Below are 17,365 nucleotides of genomic sequence, written 5' to 3'. Positions count from 1 at the left end.
GTACTTGACGTACAGTACTAGTAGTAAATGTACTCACAGTACTCGTAGTACTTGACGTACAGTACTAGTAAATGTATTCAGTATTCGTAGTACTTGTCGTACAGTACTAGTAGTAAATGTTCTCACAGTACTCGTAGTACTTGTCGTACAGTACTAGTAGTAAGTGTACTCGGTTACTTTCCAGCTCTGGTTTCATGAGTGAATGTTTTTCTTCCAACAGGAGATTTGCCGTCACCTCCGTCCGACCTCGCTGCGAGCTCTTTACGGGACGGACAAAGTGAAGAACGGCGTCCACTGCACGGACCTCCCCGAGGACGGCGTGCTGGAGGTGGGTGGTCACATGACCCCGACTCGCTGTAGAAGAACACACCCACAGCGTTTCATCTGGAGCGCCTCTGATCCAGTCAGGCTGCATTAATGAGCACTTTGGAACAAAACCTCCGACTCTGTGAAGTCCCAGACGGGTCTCATGACTCTGTGGGCCGGTCCGAGGGGGGGGACCGGGGGACCAGGACCGGGACCGGCAGACGGATTAGAAACAGAAGCATTGTTTAGTTCAGTGTTTAGTGGGTCTGATTGTTCCCTCCTGATCTGCTGCTGGACAAACGGCTCCTTGTTAAACATTAACCGGACTGACTGAGCTGCATGTTCTCAACGTTCCCAACAGTCCCCAATGTTCCCCAACGTTCCCAACAGTCCCCAACGTTACCTAATGTTCCCAACGTTCCCAACAGTCCCCAACGTTACCTAATGTTCCCAACAGTCCCCAACGTTACCTAATGTTCCCAACGTTCCCAACAGTCCCCAATGTTCCCCAACGTTCCCAACAGTCCCCAACGTTACCTAATGTTCCCAACGTTCCCAACAGTCCCCAACGTTACCTAATGTTCCCAACGGTCCCAACAGTCCCCAACGTTACCTAATGTTCCCAACAGTCCCCAACGTTCCCAACAGTACCCAATGTTCCCCAACGTTCCCTATTGTTCCCCAACAGTCCCCAACGTTACCTAATGTTCCCAACGTTCCTAACAGTCCCCAATGTTAATTAATGTTCCCAACGTTCCCAACAGTCCCCAACGTTGCGAACGTTCCCCAATGTTCCCCAACGTTCCCAGTGTTCCCAACGTTCCCAAACATTCCCCAACGTTTCCAGTGTTCCCAAATGTTCCCCAACGTTTCCCAACGTTTCCGGGACACCGCGGCCCAGAGAGGCTCCTCTACACCACGGGTTCTCAAAGGGGGGTCCAAGTTTTCACATTCATTCATTTAATTTATCCTGATATCTTTGTTTTTTACAAAAACATAGTTCAACAAATAATATTTAAATGTTTAAATCTGTGATGGACGGGTCCAACAAACACAGGACTTTCACCAGGAGACCGCTGGTCATGTGAAACCAAAAGTAAATGTTAACTGTGCTTTTTATGCAACGCTGTTGTACTCAACGCTGTTTTAAGCAACGTTGCGTACGTTGTTACGTTATTTTAACACCAACCATGTTGTTTTTTCTAAGCAGTAGTTTTGTTAACTAAATCTAACCAATCGTTTCACAGCGTTAACCACGTGTCGTGCGTTTCTGCAGCGTGAAACGAGGCTGATATGAAACCTATTTTTGTGATTCAGACCGGCTCGTACTCTGATGTTTACTCTGATGTCTACTCCGTACTAACATCCGTGTTTTGTTCCTTCTCACAGGTTCAGTATTTCTTCAAGATTCTGGACGGCTGAATGCAACAAGAACAAACGTGGAACTCCACACTCTCATTTTTCTGTTTATTGTTTCAGCCTTATGCAGATTAAATAAAGTGACAAGAGCAGACTCCTGACAAGTGTTTTGATCTTCAACATTGAATTAAGTATTTTCACACCAACTAAACATCTTATTACACGGGATACTGCATTGCCTCTGATGTTCTCCGACTCTTTTTGACCAGCGACTTTGGTATTGGATTCATACATTTACACTTTGAAAAAAATGTACAACTGCATAAATATAAAATTCTTCCACCATGAAAATGGCTAAAAACATTCAATAGTAAGTTGCATCACGTCATGTGATGTCTCCAGCAAAACAGATTTCAAAGCACTGAGTTGCCACTGTTTGATGGAGGTGACAGTCTTCTAGGCTGGACCCACAAAGCTCTACACTACGACTTAAGAAGGAACACATGTAAGAAACAGAAATGTCATCAAACCATATCGACCTACTACGACCGAGCATCAGGGACACGATGAGGGGGACAATATAGATCTGAGATTACCAGAATTAAGTCAGAATATTACCAGAATAAAGTCGTAGTTTAATGAGAATAAAGTCACAATATTACCAGAATAAAGTCGTAGTTTAATCAGAATAAAGTCGTAGTTTAATCAGAATAAAGTCGTAGTTTAATCAGAATAAAGTCGTATTATTACAAGAAAAAAAGACGTAATATTACAAGAATAAAGTCATAACTTTACGAGAATTACTACTTTATAATATTCTGACTTTATTCTCATAATATTACGACTTTATTCTCTAGATCTCAGATGTATTATATTTCCTGGACGTGGCCTTGATACTCGGTGGTAACTGTTGGTAACCGCGGTAACCGGCGGTAACTGGCGGTAACCGGCGGTAACCGGCGGTAACCTACAGCTACGGTGAACAACAGAGAAGGTGAACGGACGTTTCCCTCCACAGCGTGGACAAAGAAACACGGAGCGACTCTCACATGGGCCTTAAAGGTTCAGAGTACCATGCTAGTATTTCAGTTAGTCAGAGCACATTAACACACACACACACGGAGTAACAGCTGCACACACACACACACACACCTTGGACCACTAAAGCTGACATAAGACAGAAGAGATCACAACAGGACTGGACGACAGCACTGGACACTCAGGATGACACACAGCTCGCTACACGTCAGTAGTGGAATTTACAGTAATAGATGAACACATCCCACGGCTCAAGGAATATTTTCATGTACAGTAGAATAAATATCTGCTATTGCTACTCTTGTATTTTTACATTCTAACCCTCGACAAACACACAGAAAAGCTAGTGTAAAGCACACAGATTAAGTGTAGGTCCTGTATATTATGAATGTTCAAAGACTAGTGGTGTTTTTTTATCTGAACTCTTTTCTTTTTATTCTCTCTACATTTGATCGGGTGTCAAAATGAGAGGCGCTCGTCACGGCTGAGGTCACGAGGTGATTGTGAACTTAACGTCAAAGCGTCCTTGATAGCGGTCTTTCTCGCTGTAGTCGATGTTGGCGCCGTAAACCCTGCACTCGATGCGGAGCTCCTCGCCAATGGTGAGGTTGGTGAACTTGATGGCCACCAGCGGCTGCAGGTACTGGGGGTGCACCAGCTTACCGTAGTACGGGTAGTACTGCAGCGGGAAGCCCTCCGCAATACCGAAGTACTTGATCTCGCCGATCTTTTCTGCATCCTCTGCTCTCTGTAACACAACGGGCCGATTACAATTAAAATCTAACTACGGCATTAATGTGTAATATTATGTACTAGTACAGCAAATCAAACGCACCTTGTTCTTGCAGTGGATGGGGATCAGGTTGGGCTGCACGGCCACCGGGACCGCCAGGGACTTCGAGTTGTTAACAGGAATCTGAAACCAGAGAGACGCTTGATGAGCAACATCCTGAGCAGGTGCTAACGTTGAGTTTAGAGCTGTCAATCAATTATAATACTTCATATGATGTAGGGATGCACCGATACCACTGTTTTTCAGACCGAGTACCGATACGAGTACTTCTCTGTGCCAAAAGACCCTCGTTAACAGCCAGCTGGAGGGTGAGAGCGACACACAGCAGGCTGGGGAGTCCTGCATATGAGGCGGTGCGCCGCCACCGGCTCTAGGTCGGCTTGGAAAGGCTCGGGGCGAAGGTGGCTCGTGGCCGCAGCTTTACAGCGCTCCCTGCCCAGACCTCGCCCGGCGTGGACAAAGGGCTCGCTGCACCCTCTCTCCCCGCCAGGGAGGGACGGGGCCCCCTGCTCCCGGTGCGGACTGTCCTGAGTGCGCCCCGACCGCGTTGTGCCGCGGCCCACGTAAAAGGCGCCAGGGATCTGCGGCAATGTCGGTAACATGTCGCGTGAGTCAGAGGGTGCAAGCAAAACCCCATGGCGCAATGAAAGTGAGGGCCGGTGCGTGCCGGCTGAGGTGGGATCCCGCCCCGTGGGGTCGGGCGCACCACCGTAAAGTGGTATCGGTGCCGTTTTGCAAGTACGAGTACATGAGCACAGTATCGGACCCGATAGATACTGGTATCAGTATCTGTCGGTGCATCCCTACTATGATTAATCACACATTTTTTATCCGTTCAGAATAAACCGTTCAACGACCAACAACGACCCGCTAGCTGTACGTCGTCCCTTACTTATTAACCCCGTTCTGAGTGCTCCCGTAGAGACGACGGCTTTGATGGCGTCGGCGTGCGTTGAACTTACTTGTGGTATGTAGTTGACGATCCTGTTGAGCTTGACGATGAGGCACGGCTTTCCGTCCTTGAAGCCGTAGTAGGGGTCGCTCTCCCCGGAGCAGACGGAGAGCAGAGACCTGCTGAAACGGCACGCTTTCCTCATACTTTTGTCGGTGTCCAAGCTGTGGCGGTCCTTGAAGGCCTGAGGAGTATCTGCAGACGAGACAGGAGAGACACATTAGACCCAGACATGGACGTGAGGTACGTTATTATTAACATGTTTATTATGATTATGTAATGTGTGTGTAGTGTTTGCTAATCAGGGATCACACTTACCTCCACAGTCTTCAAATTTCAGCGCGTCAGTCTGAAATTCCTTGTTATACTGCTTTAGGAAAACGTCCATGGAGTCCGTGTACTTCTTGAACGTCGTCATGTCGGACAAAGAGAAAGCTATTTCAGATTTCTCTGAGCGGGGGGTGTGAGACAGACCTGGAAACACACAACAAGGTTTCTGATGAGAAAATAATAAAGGGAGCGATTGTAGGAGAGTGGAGGCCGTTACACACCGGGGGGGGGGGGGGGGGGGGGGGGGGGGGGGGGGGGGGGGGGGGGGGATATACGACACAAAAAGGCAAATACATTACATGACTAGGGCTTTTATTGTAAAAGGTAAGAAGGGAAGGAGTGGATCTGGTCTGTGCTGTCTTTGTCGAGGTTGAAAGGAGTAATAAAGTTCTTGGTTCCGACTACGGAGCCTCCGTGTTCATGTTTCATGAATATAAACTCAACTCAACCCGTCATCGGGATTCCTTTAGTCGCCGTTCGGAAAAAAAGTACAGCTGCACAATTAATCGAATATTAATTGTGATCACGATTTTGGCTCGCCACAATTAACTGAACGTGATCGACTGCCATGTTTAAAATGTGTGCTCCGTTTTGGCTTCACTTTTCATGAGCTGTCACAGACTGTGTAGAAGAAGTGGACGTCGTCACCGTGACGTCACCCGTTGGTTTGTGGACGGACGTTTTGAAGCAACAAGTTCAGCATTTTGGCCAACGCCATCCTGGCACTTTGGCCTTCTCCATCTTGGTTCCTGGTCGTCTCCATCTTGGTTTCTGGTCGTCTCCATCTTGGTTTCTGGTCGTCTCCATCTTGGTTTCTGGTCGTCTCCATCTTGTTTTTTTTGGCCGTCTCCATCTTGGTTTCTGGTCGTCTCCATCTTGTTTTTTTTGGCCGTCTCCATCTTGGTTCCTGGCCGTCTCCATCTTGGTTGCTGGTCGTCTCCGTCTTGGTTTCTGGCCGTCTCCGTCTTGGTTTCTGGCCGTCTCCGTCTTGGTTTCTGGCCGTCTCCGTCTTGGTTTCTGGCTGTCTTCGTCTTGGTTTCTGGTCGTCTCCGTCTTGGTTTCTGGCCGTCTCCGTCTTGGTTTCTGGCTGTCTCCGTCTTGGTTTCTGGTCGTCTCCGTCTTGGTTTCTGGCTGTCGCCGTCTTGGTTTCTGGCCGTCTTCGTCTTGGTTTCTGGCTGTCTCCGTCTTGGTTTCTGGTCGTCTTCGTCTTGGTTTCTGGCCGTCTTCGTCTTGGTTTCTGGCTGTCTCCGTCTTGGTTTCTGATCGTCTCCGTCTTGGTTTCTGGCTGTCTTCGTCTTGGTTTCTGGCCATCTTCGTCTTGGTTTCTGGTCGTCTTCGTCTTGGTTTCTGGCTGTCTCCGTCTTGGTTTCTGGTCGTCTCCGTCTTGGTTTCTGGCTGTCGCCGTCTTGGTGTTTTGCCGTCTCCATCTTGGTTTTAAGCCGTCTCCATCTTGGTTTCTGGCCGTCTCCGTCTTGGTTTCTGGCCGTCTCCGTCTTGGTTTCTGGCCGTCTTCGTCTTGGTTTCTGGCCGTCTCCGTCTTGGTTTCTGGCCGTCTCCGTCTTGGTTTCTGGCCGTCTTCGTCTTGGTTTCTGGCCGTCTCCGTCTTGGTTTCTGGCCGTCTTCGTCTTGGTTTCTGGCCGTCTTCGTCTTGGTTTCTGGCCGTCTCCGTCTTGGTGTTTTGCCGTCTCCATCTTGGTTTTAAGCCGTCTCCATCTTGATTTTTTTTTGCAACCAGAAATGAGCCTAGAGGCTGGAGCTAAGTACAACCGAACGGAATGAATGAGACATTTTTTGTCGACCAAAATGTTGTAATTAACTTTGATGAAGTGAAAACACAACGAGGAAAACTCCCAGCCCAAAAGTTTTGGTACAATATTATTTTGCCTCTAAGAGATGAACTGTGAATAAAGACCAGTCTTATTCTGAAGCAAAGGTTTGTACATTAGCAGGAATGTAGTCCAACATGGAAGAGAAAGCAGCGCTCGGTTTATTTAAATGTAAAAGTCTTTTGTCCCTAAAAATCAATAAATAATCGTCATATCAATATTGATCAAAATAATTGTGATCATAATCGTGCAGCCCTAAACAAAAGTGTCACTTTTTTGCCGTGTAATATTCACGTTCTGTGTGAAAGTATGAATGAAAACAACATTAACTGCCTTTAAATGCATCAACTGAAGTTAGAAACAGTGTTTTGTGGTTTGAAGTGAACTCCTCCTGACAGACTGCTGATCATGTGAGAGTCTCGGCTCTATTATCTCAGGACTACTCTCAGTGGAGGGTCTTGGGGATTTCCTCAGATGGTCTCTGTCAGCTCTTTACAGCAGTAATTTTCCACAGACCTTGTGCACGAGGCCTCGGCGAGGCGTGGCATCAAGAGAATGAGATGGGTAAGAGGAAGCGTGAAGCCTTTTTCCCAGCAGCCTTGCTGTTAGATCTGTTTATTTGTTGGTGTAGTTGTGAGCAGTGTTGCCAGATCTCACGAGAGAAACAAGCTACTAGGTCTCTAGAAACAAGCCCAAACCTCACCTACCGTACCACAATATGAGAGAGAGAGGAGGCCACTTGATCACTTCATATATATGTATGAATTTATTTTGGATTGCATGCATTAAATTGCATTTTTGTATTTCATTTTTAGCTTGTAACTTTACATTTTTCTTGTCAACTAAACTTAAAGCTGTTGAACAATTAATTTAATTTTTGCAGATCAGTATGATGTTCTCCTATCACAGTTTAAAAAACGACAAACATCCTTTGAATCTTCCCCCATGTGAGAGTGAATCCAGTCCTTAAGTCCACTCTCTTTTTCACAGTCTTTGTTGTACTTTTTGCCATATTTGCCCACTTAGTAGCTGACATTGTTAGCTAAGATTTGTCTAAGCAACTTTCCAGTAGAAGCAGCCTAAAGTGTGTTATAATAAGCAGACTTGGCAGTGGTGGCAGTGATCTGGTTCTCTGAGCAGCAACAGCAGAGTTCCAGGCCCCTGCCCCCACCCGTCCACTCTCACGTGTGACTCGCTCACAATGGAAACTTTTAGCCCAGAGAGGGAGGCGGGCTGAGCGCTGAAAAAAAACATAATCTAACTACTGGCTGCTTCCTTTATCATGCCACTACTGGAAACTCACTTCAGCTCAGAGCGCTGCACACTTCTCTCTCTCTACCCGGCTGCTCTTTGATCGCCGACAGTCGAGGACGGCTGACAGACTAAACTAACTCGTGTTCTTCGTGAAGCCGGGCGTTTACAATGACGGCTAAAAATACCGCCGAGGCTACAGCGTGTAGTTGCTGTGCAAACAAGTACTGGCACAACAGGACCGGGGCTGGGCTGGGCACTGAAACCTGCACCGCCTCCATGAAGCTTTCAGCACCATTCAAAGCAGTTTAACTGTCACAAGATTTATCTAACGGTCAGAATTATTCTGCAGAAAAACAAGCTCAGAGGCCTCCGAGCTGAGACAAAGTGAAATCATTTTACAAACACACGTCGGCTGTGAATCCTGAATGGTTTCAGTCACAATGAGCTGCAGCCGCTCCCCGGCAGCCTGAGGGGGGAACATTGACTGACTGAGAGGAGTGAAGGACAAAATGGCTGAACCTATCTGAGGTCAGACACACTGCTGATTGAAAGGCACTCCTCCACATACATGATCAGTTCAGCTTCAACTGAAACACCCACAGTACATTATTTACCATGTACTAGGGGTGGGAAAAAAATCTATTCACCTTTTTTACCATTTCTAAATATAAGTTTTTAATGCCAGAATGGAGTCTATGTGGAGGTAGAAGGAAGTTACCGCTTTTATTGTGGTAGTCTGAGTAACGTGACGTCATATCCGTTCCGTATCCGTCAACCAAAACAAACCTCAGAAAGTATAAAGCGGTGGAGGGTCAGCGTGGATACGACCTGCACCCTCACATGTTAAATCCAGCGTGGTAAACACTACACATCCAGTAAAGGATGGAAACACTTTGGGTTTCACACATTGACAGGAAAAGCAGAGCTAGACAGAGCAGAGCTAAAGCTGCATGCTAACTCTGTCACGGACAGGAAACGTTATGGTATGGCGGTAACGTGGCGGTGGAGCCGGCCGTTGCTCTCGTCTCCGTGGTCAAATGGGCCGACGCTACGACTGTAGAGCACCCAGATACTGACATTACTGTTCTCTGCATTGAAACGGCCCCGATGGAGCTGACCATGGATGGATAAAGAGAACGGAGCTGACGGGAGAGCTAGAGACCACCTTGGAGAAGTTAGAGGAAGTAGACACGTGGGACTACGTCCGCTTTTCAAAATAAGGTGTTAACAAAGGGAACTGTAGATACTAAATACATCTATGGAAATCAGATTGATTGGATTATATTCACCAGAAGTATAATTCAATTCAATTCAATTTATTTTTGTATAGCGTCAAATCACAACAGAAGTTATCTCAAGACGCTTTATATATAGAGCAGGTCTTAGACCGTACACCACATTAAACATTACATTACTTATAAATTAAAAAGAAAATACCACTAATCTGTGAGGGAAATTATATAGTATTTATTATAAATAATAACTGAAATTGAAACTGATATATTTGACTTCAGGACATCTCTGACTACATCCAATGCTGAAAATCAAACATTTTTTACTGGATTCATTTAGAGATTTTCCAAAGTAAAAGTCCCTAAAAGTGTATGATTCAACTTGTTCCCTTCATGGTCTAGAATTAAAGAAGTTAACAACAATCACAATAAATCAGAATATGGAATCAGCACCCAGGTATGGGGATAGTATAGAAACAGGAGATAGTATGTTATTTACCTGGGGGGGCAACTCTGTCCTGATAGGTGGGTGTGTAGTTGCTCAACGTGAGCAGCAGCGCCTGGATGGTCCCGATGAAAATCCCGGCCAAGCATCCGTAGAATATCACGTAGAACAGGAAGATTTTAACTGCAGGAGAGAAAAGGTTCATTTCATTAATAATGTCACAGGATTAGAACTGAAACAAGAAGAACATTCACTGATTAATCGACAACTAGGGAACGACTATATTCAGTCCCGATACCGACAGTGATACCTGGGCTTTGGGTATCGGCCGATACCGAGTACCGTAGGTAAGGAAACATCAGGCTGGACTTTAATATTGTTTTCTGAACTTTGTGAAACTAAATAAATACATAGACATAAATTTACTGAATTCATATTTATTATTTTAATTATTAAAATAACTAATCGTACACCAGCAACATGGTAAAAACCAATCTTCAAAACAAGGCAAAAGTGAGCATGGCTCACATACACCCCACTCACTGCTTGACCCCCTACTAAAGTAGGACCAAAGGTTTTGCCCTTGTGGAAAAATGTAAAACATGTTGGGCATCCTGGACTTCTAACCCCCGAAAGGCACAACTAGATCACACTGTCAACCAGCAGACCAAATTAGAAGTTCCTAAGTTAAATAATTTTCGAGATCTGCTCCGGAAACTAAAGTGTGACACGGACGGACGGACAGACACAGTTTGACATGTTATGATCTGAGCATATTGTTTTATGCTAAATGCAGTACCTGTGAGGGTTTCTGGACAATATCTGTCATTGTTTTGTGTTGTTAATTGATTTATAATAATAAATATATACATACATTTACATAAAGCAGCATATTAGTCCACTCCCATGTTGATAAGAGGATTAAATAGTTGACTTATCTCCCTTTAAGTTTCATTTAGAACAGATAAAAAGTGCGATTAACTATTTGAATGGATTGACAGCCCTAGTTTTGACTCTATAAATATAAAGTAATCTTTATTAAACACACAGAGTATATGGTCAGATCCTTACTAGAGAAAAAGGTGAATGCACCAGTTCTGAAGAGGATTAATAAGTAAAGCTTTTATTTTCTCAGTTTGTCTCTAATATGGAAACATCTGTTGTAATTAGAGAGCAACATGGTGGGAACCCTCCTCACAGTCCCACCACGCCTTTCTCTCCTCGTTATGGAAGCCATTTTAGAACAATAGTGACTCCATGGAGGGCCCTTTTCCAACCTAATTTAAAATTTACTCAAATTATGCAACAGCAGGAGTTGAACAGGATGAGTCACAGCGATCGTTCCCCCCCCACCCCCCCAACGCTGTGTGTCACCTCTTAGAACAGGTTCAGCATGAAAACACTGAAAACACTGTCCTCACTCCACTCTCTCTCTCTCTGGCTTTATTATTCACGCCGTCGTTACACACTAAAAAACTGGTAATTAGCATTTCTTGTTTGCCAACTTTCAGTCAAGTTCAGTCGGGAGGAGATGAATCAACACTTGAATGTGAACACTGAGCTGGCTGGGAGGTTTATGTCTGTAATTAAGTTCCCTTTCACTTGTAGATCTTGTGTTAGTATCCTGCTGTACAAGGCTCTCTCTATCTGTGATGTAACGCTGGTGATCTCCACCATCAACACGTGGCTCGGGTACAAAAAGGAAACCTGCTTCCTGGTTTCTATCTTACAGCCCAAAAGCTCAAATGAAATCTAGAGCTGCAGTTCACAATTAATCACATATTGATCATCATCATGATTTTGACTTCCCACAATTAAATAAACGTGATAAGTCCAGAGTAGAAGAGTAATTAACTGTATATTACTCCTTAAAAAACAGAATAAGGTTCTTCTCCACCTGAATTCAGTGACTTTTTAAGTCTTATTTTGATGCAAATATTTGTACATTAGCAGGAATATAATGTAGCTCAACATGGAAGAGAAAGCAGCGCTCTGTTTATTTAAATATTAAAGTACAACAAAAATATTTTCTCCCTAAAATCAATGAATAATCGTGATCAAAATAATCTGGATTCTTTTTTGGGCCATAATCGTTCAAATATTTTCACTGTTGATTAATCTGTCGATTATTTTCTCGATTAATCAACTAGTTGTTTGGTCTATAAAATTAGAGTTATTCTGATACGCAGAAATGCATCCAATACTGCCCAAAATTCAGTATCAGCGAGTACGCCAGTCTATGCATCGATCTGATACCATCACTTATTAATGCAGAAAAAGATCCACTTGTTTAACTGGATATTCAGCAGCCTTCCTTCCCTGTGCTGTCGCCCTGGAGGTATCATGGCCGTCACTGGCTACTACTGTTTTAGAGCAGAGAAGAAGAGGAAAGAAACTACTAAATATTCACATTTAACAAGCTGCAATCAGAGAATTTAGACTGTTTTTTTCTTTTTAATTACTTGATTAACTTTGCAGCTCAAATAAAATCCTAAATTTACAGTTGTCAGTCCCATCCTTCCATAACAGCAGCCCAAACTAACTTCATTAACCTCTTTGCAGTAACATGTTTATCTGATCTAGGAGTCATTTATCATATTTAATATATAGACATATAGTTTGAAATGATGGAAGGATCTTTATTTTCCTGCGCATTTATGTTTTTGTTAGAGGAATGTGACTGTTGAACACACAGCCTTGAAATCTATGAGGATAAATACCTGAACCAGTCTTTGATATCAGTTCTCGTTCAGTGTCTGATGCCAGGTTGTTGTTTCTCTCTGACTACAGTAACAGAGGTTGTTGTTTCTCTCTCTGACTACACTTACAGAGGTTGTTTCTCTCTCTGACTACACTTACAGAGGTTGTTTCTCTCTCTGACTACACTTACAGAGGTTGTTGTTTCTCTCTCTGACTACAGTTACAGAGGTTGTTGTTTCTCTCTCTGACTACAGTAACAGAGGTTGTTGTTTCTCTCTCTGACTACAGTTACAGAGGTTGTTGTTTCTCTCTCTGACTACAGTTACAGAGGTTGTTGTTTCACTCTCTGACTACAGTTACAGAGGTTGTTGTTTCTCTCTCTGCCTACAGTTACAGAGGTTGTTGTTTCTCTCTCTGACTACAGTTACAGAGGTTGTTGTTTCTCTCTCTGACTACAGTAACAGAGGTTGTTGTTTCTCTCTCTGACTACAGTTACAGAGGTTGTTGTTTCACTCTCTGCCTACAGTTACAGAGGTTGTTGTTTCTCTCTCTGACTACAGTTACAGAGGTTGTTGTTTCTCTCTCTGCCTACAGTTACAGAGGTTGTTGTTTTTCTCTCTGACTACAGTAACAGAGGTTGTTTCTCTCTCTGCCTACAGTTACAGAGGTTGTTGTTTTTCTCTCTGACTACAGTTACAGAGGTTGTTGTTTTTCTCTCTGACTACAGTAACAGAGGTTGTTGTTTCTCTCTCTGACTACAGTTACAGAGGTTGTTGTTTCTCTCTCTGCCTACAGTTACAGAGGTTGTTGTTTTTCTCTCTGACTACAGTAACAGAGGTTGTTTCTCTCTCTGCCTACAGTTACAGAGGTTGTTGTTTTTCTCTCTGACTACAGTAACAGAACGTCTTCTGGCTTCAGATTTATTGTTCCTGGAAACCGACAGACAGCCATCAACGTTCCCGTTCCCTCCTGTGTGTTTTTTTCTGTTGGTGTTGTGGCGCCTTCCCAACACTTCTTCCCGCTGCCAGTTGCATGTCCTAATGAGCCAGTGTGAAACCAGTTTGGTGGGTTGAGAAACTGGTTCAACTCCACAGCTTTCTGCTGCTGCTGGAGACTGGTAACCGTCTGCAGAGACTAACTGGGATTGGTGCTCTGTTACTGGGAGTTCTGGTACATAAAAGACACACTGAGATCACACTGAGCAGTGTGATTAAAAGCGCCATGTGAGTTCATGTTAATGTTGACTATCTATTCCAGTATGGTTACTGGTTGTTACAGCTCCTGCTCCCTATGTAAATGCATGGTGAGTTATTTTCCTATGAGCATGTGTGCAGTCGCAGCAGGGTGGCGGCGTGACGCACCTGTTGAGAAGGAAACTAAACACCAACACTATGGCGAGCTGTGTTGGATCAGATATTTCTTTAGAGTTCACTATCTGAGAAATAAAAATGTTGAAATCACCTGTTGAATGGGTGAGAACTACGGATCAGGCTGTTCTCCTCCACCGTTCAGAGCTATAACTACTTTTCTTCTTTGGCTGTTGGCTCGGCACGACAGTTTATTTTGATGTCCTAGTGCTTTTAAATTGCTCCTAGTGTTTTATTGTGTTGTTTTTATGATTTTTATCTTTTAATTGTACAGCACGTTGGCCACTGTTTGTTGTTTTTAAATATGTTTTATAAATAAACTTGGATTGGAATAAATAATGCTGCACTGTAATATCCAACGAAATCAATTCATATGTAAATAGGGCTGCACAATTAATCAAATATTAATGGCGATCATGATTTTGGCTTCCCACAATTAAATGAACATGATCAATTCTGCGATACTGACGTGAAAAATGCTCGGCTCATAGATAACTTTGCTGCATAAATCAAATCAAGCGCTCCTTAAACTAACAGCTAGCCACCAGGGGGCGATCCAGATGTTTTGGCTTCGCTTTTGGGGCTAAAGTCCGGAGTAGAAGAGTCATTTACTTTACCATAATCTATAATCCATGTAGTCGTGAACCAGGCAACAAACCTGAAACAGAGTTTGTGAAATAGTCACAAAATTTAATCTATTTGATTCGTGTTCATAGACACGGCTTTTCCCTTTTTTTTTTATTGTGACGCTCAGCACGACTTCAAACTACGTATATTTCCAGTGTTTTCCTACGAATGTCCAGCAACACGAGACGCACGTGTCAATTTCCTCTCCAGTCTTTTCAAAATAAAACTAATTAGTTAGCTTTGGTAAAAGATGGTGGTTTGGGTTAAAATAATTCCAGAAGTTCTGTAACTGAAGAACAGAAGTTACGAATAAATCAACGTTGACTTCTGGCCTCACACGGGGCACCAACAGTGGTCTCCTGGTGAAAGTCTGGTGTTTTTAGACGCACCCATCCACCCCGACAAACCTCGCTACATGACGTTCCCCGCTCTTTCTACTTCCTGGTTCAAGATTACGTGGATTTAATTGATTTTGTTCCGAATATTACGAAAAAAAAAAGTGAAATTTGTGTCTATGTACACAAGTCAATACATTACATTTTGTGACTATTTCATGAACTGCTGTGTGGCTGGGCTGAATTAAAACATGTCTTAGCTGGTTAATATAATTTATAATAAAATATGGTGTTAACATAGGGAACTGTATATACAAAATAAATATATGGAAATAAGATTGATTGGATTATATTCACCAGAAGTATAAAACATTACATGTCCAGTAAAAAATACCACTAATCTGTGAGGGAAATGTCTTTAATCTTTGGGTTGCTGGAAAAATTATAATAATAACCCGAACCCTAGAAGTGTATGATTCAACTTTTCCCCCATGGTCTAGTGTTAAAAAAGTTAACAAAAATTGCAATAAATCGCAAAATCGAATCGCAGTACTTATGGAATCGGCACCCAAGTATAGTGATAGTATAGAACCAGGAGATAGGACAGCCCTGTTTAGTAGTCACAAAGTGGCAGAAATTAACACGTAAATAGGTGAGAACATGTCCTACTGATGGTGACATGCAGTTTGAATGGAGAGCACCGCACCTCCCCCACCAGACTACTGCTGCAGCGGGTTATAACCGTCATCCAGAACCACCAACACATCTACACCCATCCATTGACGGTTCACCGGCTCTCTGCAGCACATTTACTGACTGATCATGTCACAAAAACACACTGGTAGAGAAAAGAACAAGGAGTCTCTCTGTCTGTTATATTTCATATATTCCCTCCAGATATAATAAACCCTTTAAAACACCAGTAATAATGATTATTTCTATTTAAAATGTGATTTTCCTGACAGTCTGAGATGGTTTGAGCAGCTGAAGGTTGCAGACAGACCTGTTGCTTTAGTGAGTGCGACATCACCACCCCCCACCCTCCTCCCAGCAGTAATACACACAGTATTACTACAACACGAGAGGTAATACACACACTATTATATATATTAGTATATTATATACTACCATTCAGTAACTTCTATATAAACTAGCAGCTGTAACGTGAGACTACAGCTCTGTGGTTCATCTCAGTAATAAACGGTGTATTGCAGCATGTGATCATAATGTTCATTTAACGTGTAGAAGAGAAGCAGCCGACCGATGAGAGCTCTAGTCGGTGTGAGATGGAGCCGGGGCTCCGGGGACGTGTGAGTCGTGATCACCGTGTTACCGTGTTACCGAGCCAAGCCGAACCGGGCCGGCTGGCTGGTTTTCACACACCTTTATACACCTTTATAACGAGCTTATTACACAGAGGCTGTGTCTAACAGTGTGTGTGTTATATCCTATTAAACCAACCAGCACGGAGAGCATTAAAGTCCTGCTGTTAGACCATTAATCCCGGGTTAGACCATTAATCCCGGGTTAGACCATTAATCCCGGGTTAGACCATTAATCCCGGGTTAGAGTGACCAGGCCTGTTAAATAATCCACCAGCCTGATTAGCCCGATTCAGCTCATTAACTGGGAGGCTAAAAAACACCAACTTTCACCAGTAAGACTGGTGGAGTCCTGCTCGCCCTCTTCTCCCTCACCCTTTTCTTCTTCACCGTCCTTCTCCTCCTCTTCCTCACCCTCCTCCTCTTCCTCACCCTCCTCTTCCTCACCCTCCTCCTCTTCCTCACCCTCCTCTTCCTCCTCACCCTCTCCCTCCTCTTCCTCACCCTCCTCTTCCTCCTCTCCCTCACCGTCCTTCAGCATGACCTTTCCTAGAGGACGTGTGTACTGGTGGCTGTGGGCTCCTCCTCTGGTCACCATTATTACACCCTGTTAAACACCATTTAAACTCTCAGTAGTTCATTTATAATACCTATGATGAGTCTCGTCTGTGAGAACAGTCGACCTGTAGCGTGTTAGAAACGCTAACTCGGGTGTATTTGTCGTGTTTCAGTGAGTTTATGTGATTTTTCATGGGAGTAACTTCAGTTCTTCAGCTTCAGCCTCCATTAAGAGCTGAAGTCACGACGCAGCCAGCAGGCTGCTCTACCAGCTCTAACAGGTGCTGCTGCCTGAACACGGACCCGGAGCAGCACGGCACGGCTCGGTACCAGCCGGTAAACCGGGATAACTCATTAATAAGGAGATCATAATAAAGATATATTCATTTAGACTTACGCCAGCTGCTCCCTGTCCGTCCCAGGAACTCCTTCTTCTCTGAGTTCCACACGAACGTCCTCCAGCCGCCGTCTGTCTCTTTGTTAGCAGACATGTTCAATAAATCCTCCTTTTCTCTCTTCTGTCGGTTATTTAACGGTTCTGTTCGGTTCTGGTTTGGTTCTGGTCGTCGTCGTAGAGCTCAGAGACTTGTTAACTGTCCCCAACAGGAAACGCGAAAGGACAGATTCGTACCCGACTCCTCCAATAAGACCTCACAATTTATCTCTCAGGGAACCAACCGGCTCCGCCTGCAACTCACGAATAAGTTACCCCCCTTAGAGGCGGGCCCGAGTGGAGCCGAGAGGGGGCCGAGGCGGGGCCGAGTGGGACCGAGGCGGGAACGAGGAGGGCCGAGGCGCGGCCGAACGGAGCCGAGCGGGACCGAGCTGGGCCGAGACGGGCCGAGGAGGTCCGAGGCTGGGCCGAGCAGATCCGAGCGGGTCCGAGCGGAGCCGAGCGGGGCCGAGGCGGCAAATCACGAC

At 44.4% G+C, this 17,365-nt stretch overlaps 2 protein-coding genes across 2 annotated transcripts in view; one reads left to right on the top strand and one right to left on the bottom strand.

Moving 5' to 3' along the window:
* nme7 (NME/NM23 family member 7) overlaps positions 1 to 1,968 on the top strand; it is a 33,596-nt gene extending 31,628 nt beyond the window's left edge. The window contains exons 11-12 of the mRNA XM_037769403.1: positions 221 to 328; positions 1,696 to 1,968. Of these exons, the coding sequence (XP_037625331.1) occupies positions 221 to 328; positions 1,696 to 1,728 (141 nt within the window). The 3' untranslated portion in view covers positions 1,729 to 1,968. The remainder of the gene's footprint in view (positions 1 to 220; positions 329 to 1,695) is intronic.
* A 628-nt stretch (positions 1,969 to 2,596) lies between these two features.
* Positions 2,597 to 17,124, bottom strand: atp1b1a (ATPase Na+/K+ transporting subunit beta 1a). Its single transcript, XM_037769404.1, has 6 exons — positions 16,842 to 17,124; positions 9,590 to 9,718; positions 4,767 to 4,922; positions 4,459 to 4,643; positions 3,539 to 3,619; positions 2,597 to 3,451 (listed from the first exon to the last, which is right to left on the bottom strand). Exons 1-6 carry the CDS (start codon positions 16,933 to 16,935, stop codon positions 3,194 to 3,196), a joined length of 903 nt encoding a protein of 300 aa, XP_037625332.1. The 5' UTR covers positions 16,936 to 17,124; the 3' UTR covers positions 2,597 to 3,193.
* Between the last annotated feature and the right edge of the window lie 241 nt (positions 17,125 to 17,365).

Source organism: Sebastes umbrosus, chromosome 5 (genome assembly GCF_015220745.1).
Source record: "Sebastes umbrosus isolate fSebUmb1 chromosome 5, fSebUmb1.pri, whole genome shotgun sequence".
Taxonomy (NCBI): domain Eukaryota; kingdom Metazoa; phylum Chordata; class Actinopteri; order Perciformes; family Sebastidae; genus Sebastes; species Sebastes umbrosus.
The sequence above is the reverse complement of the archived record's forward strand: the minus strand, read 5'-3'. Positions and strand labels throughout refer to the sequence as shown.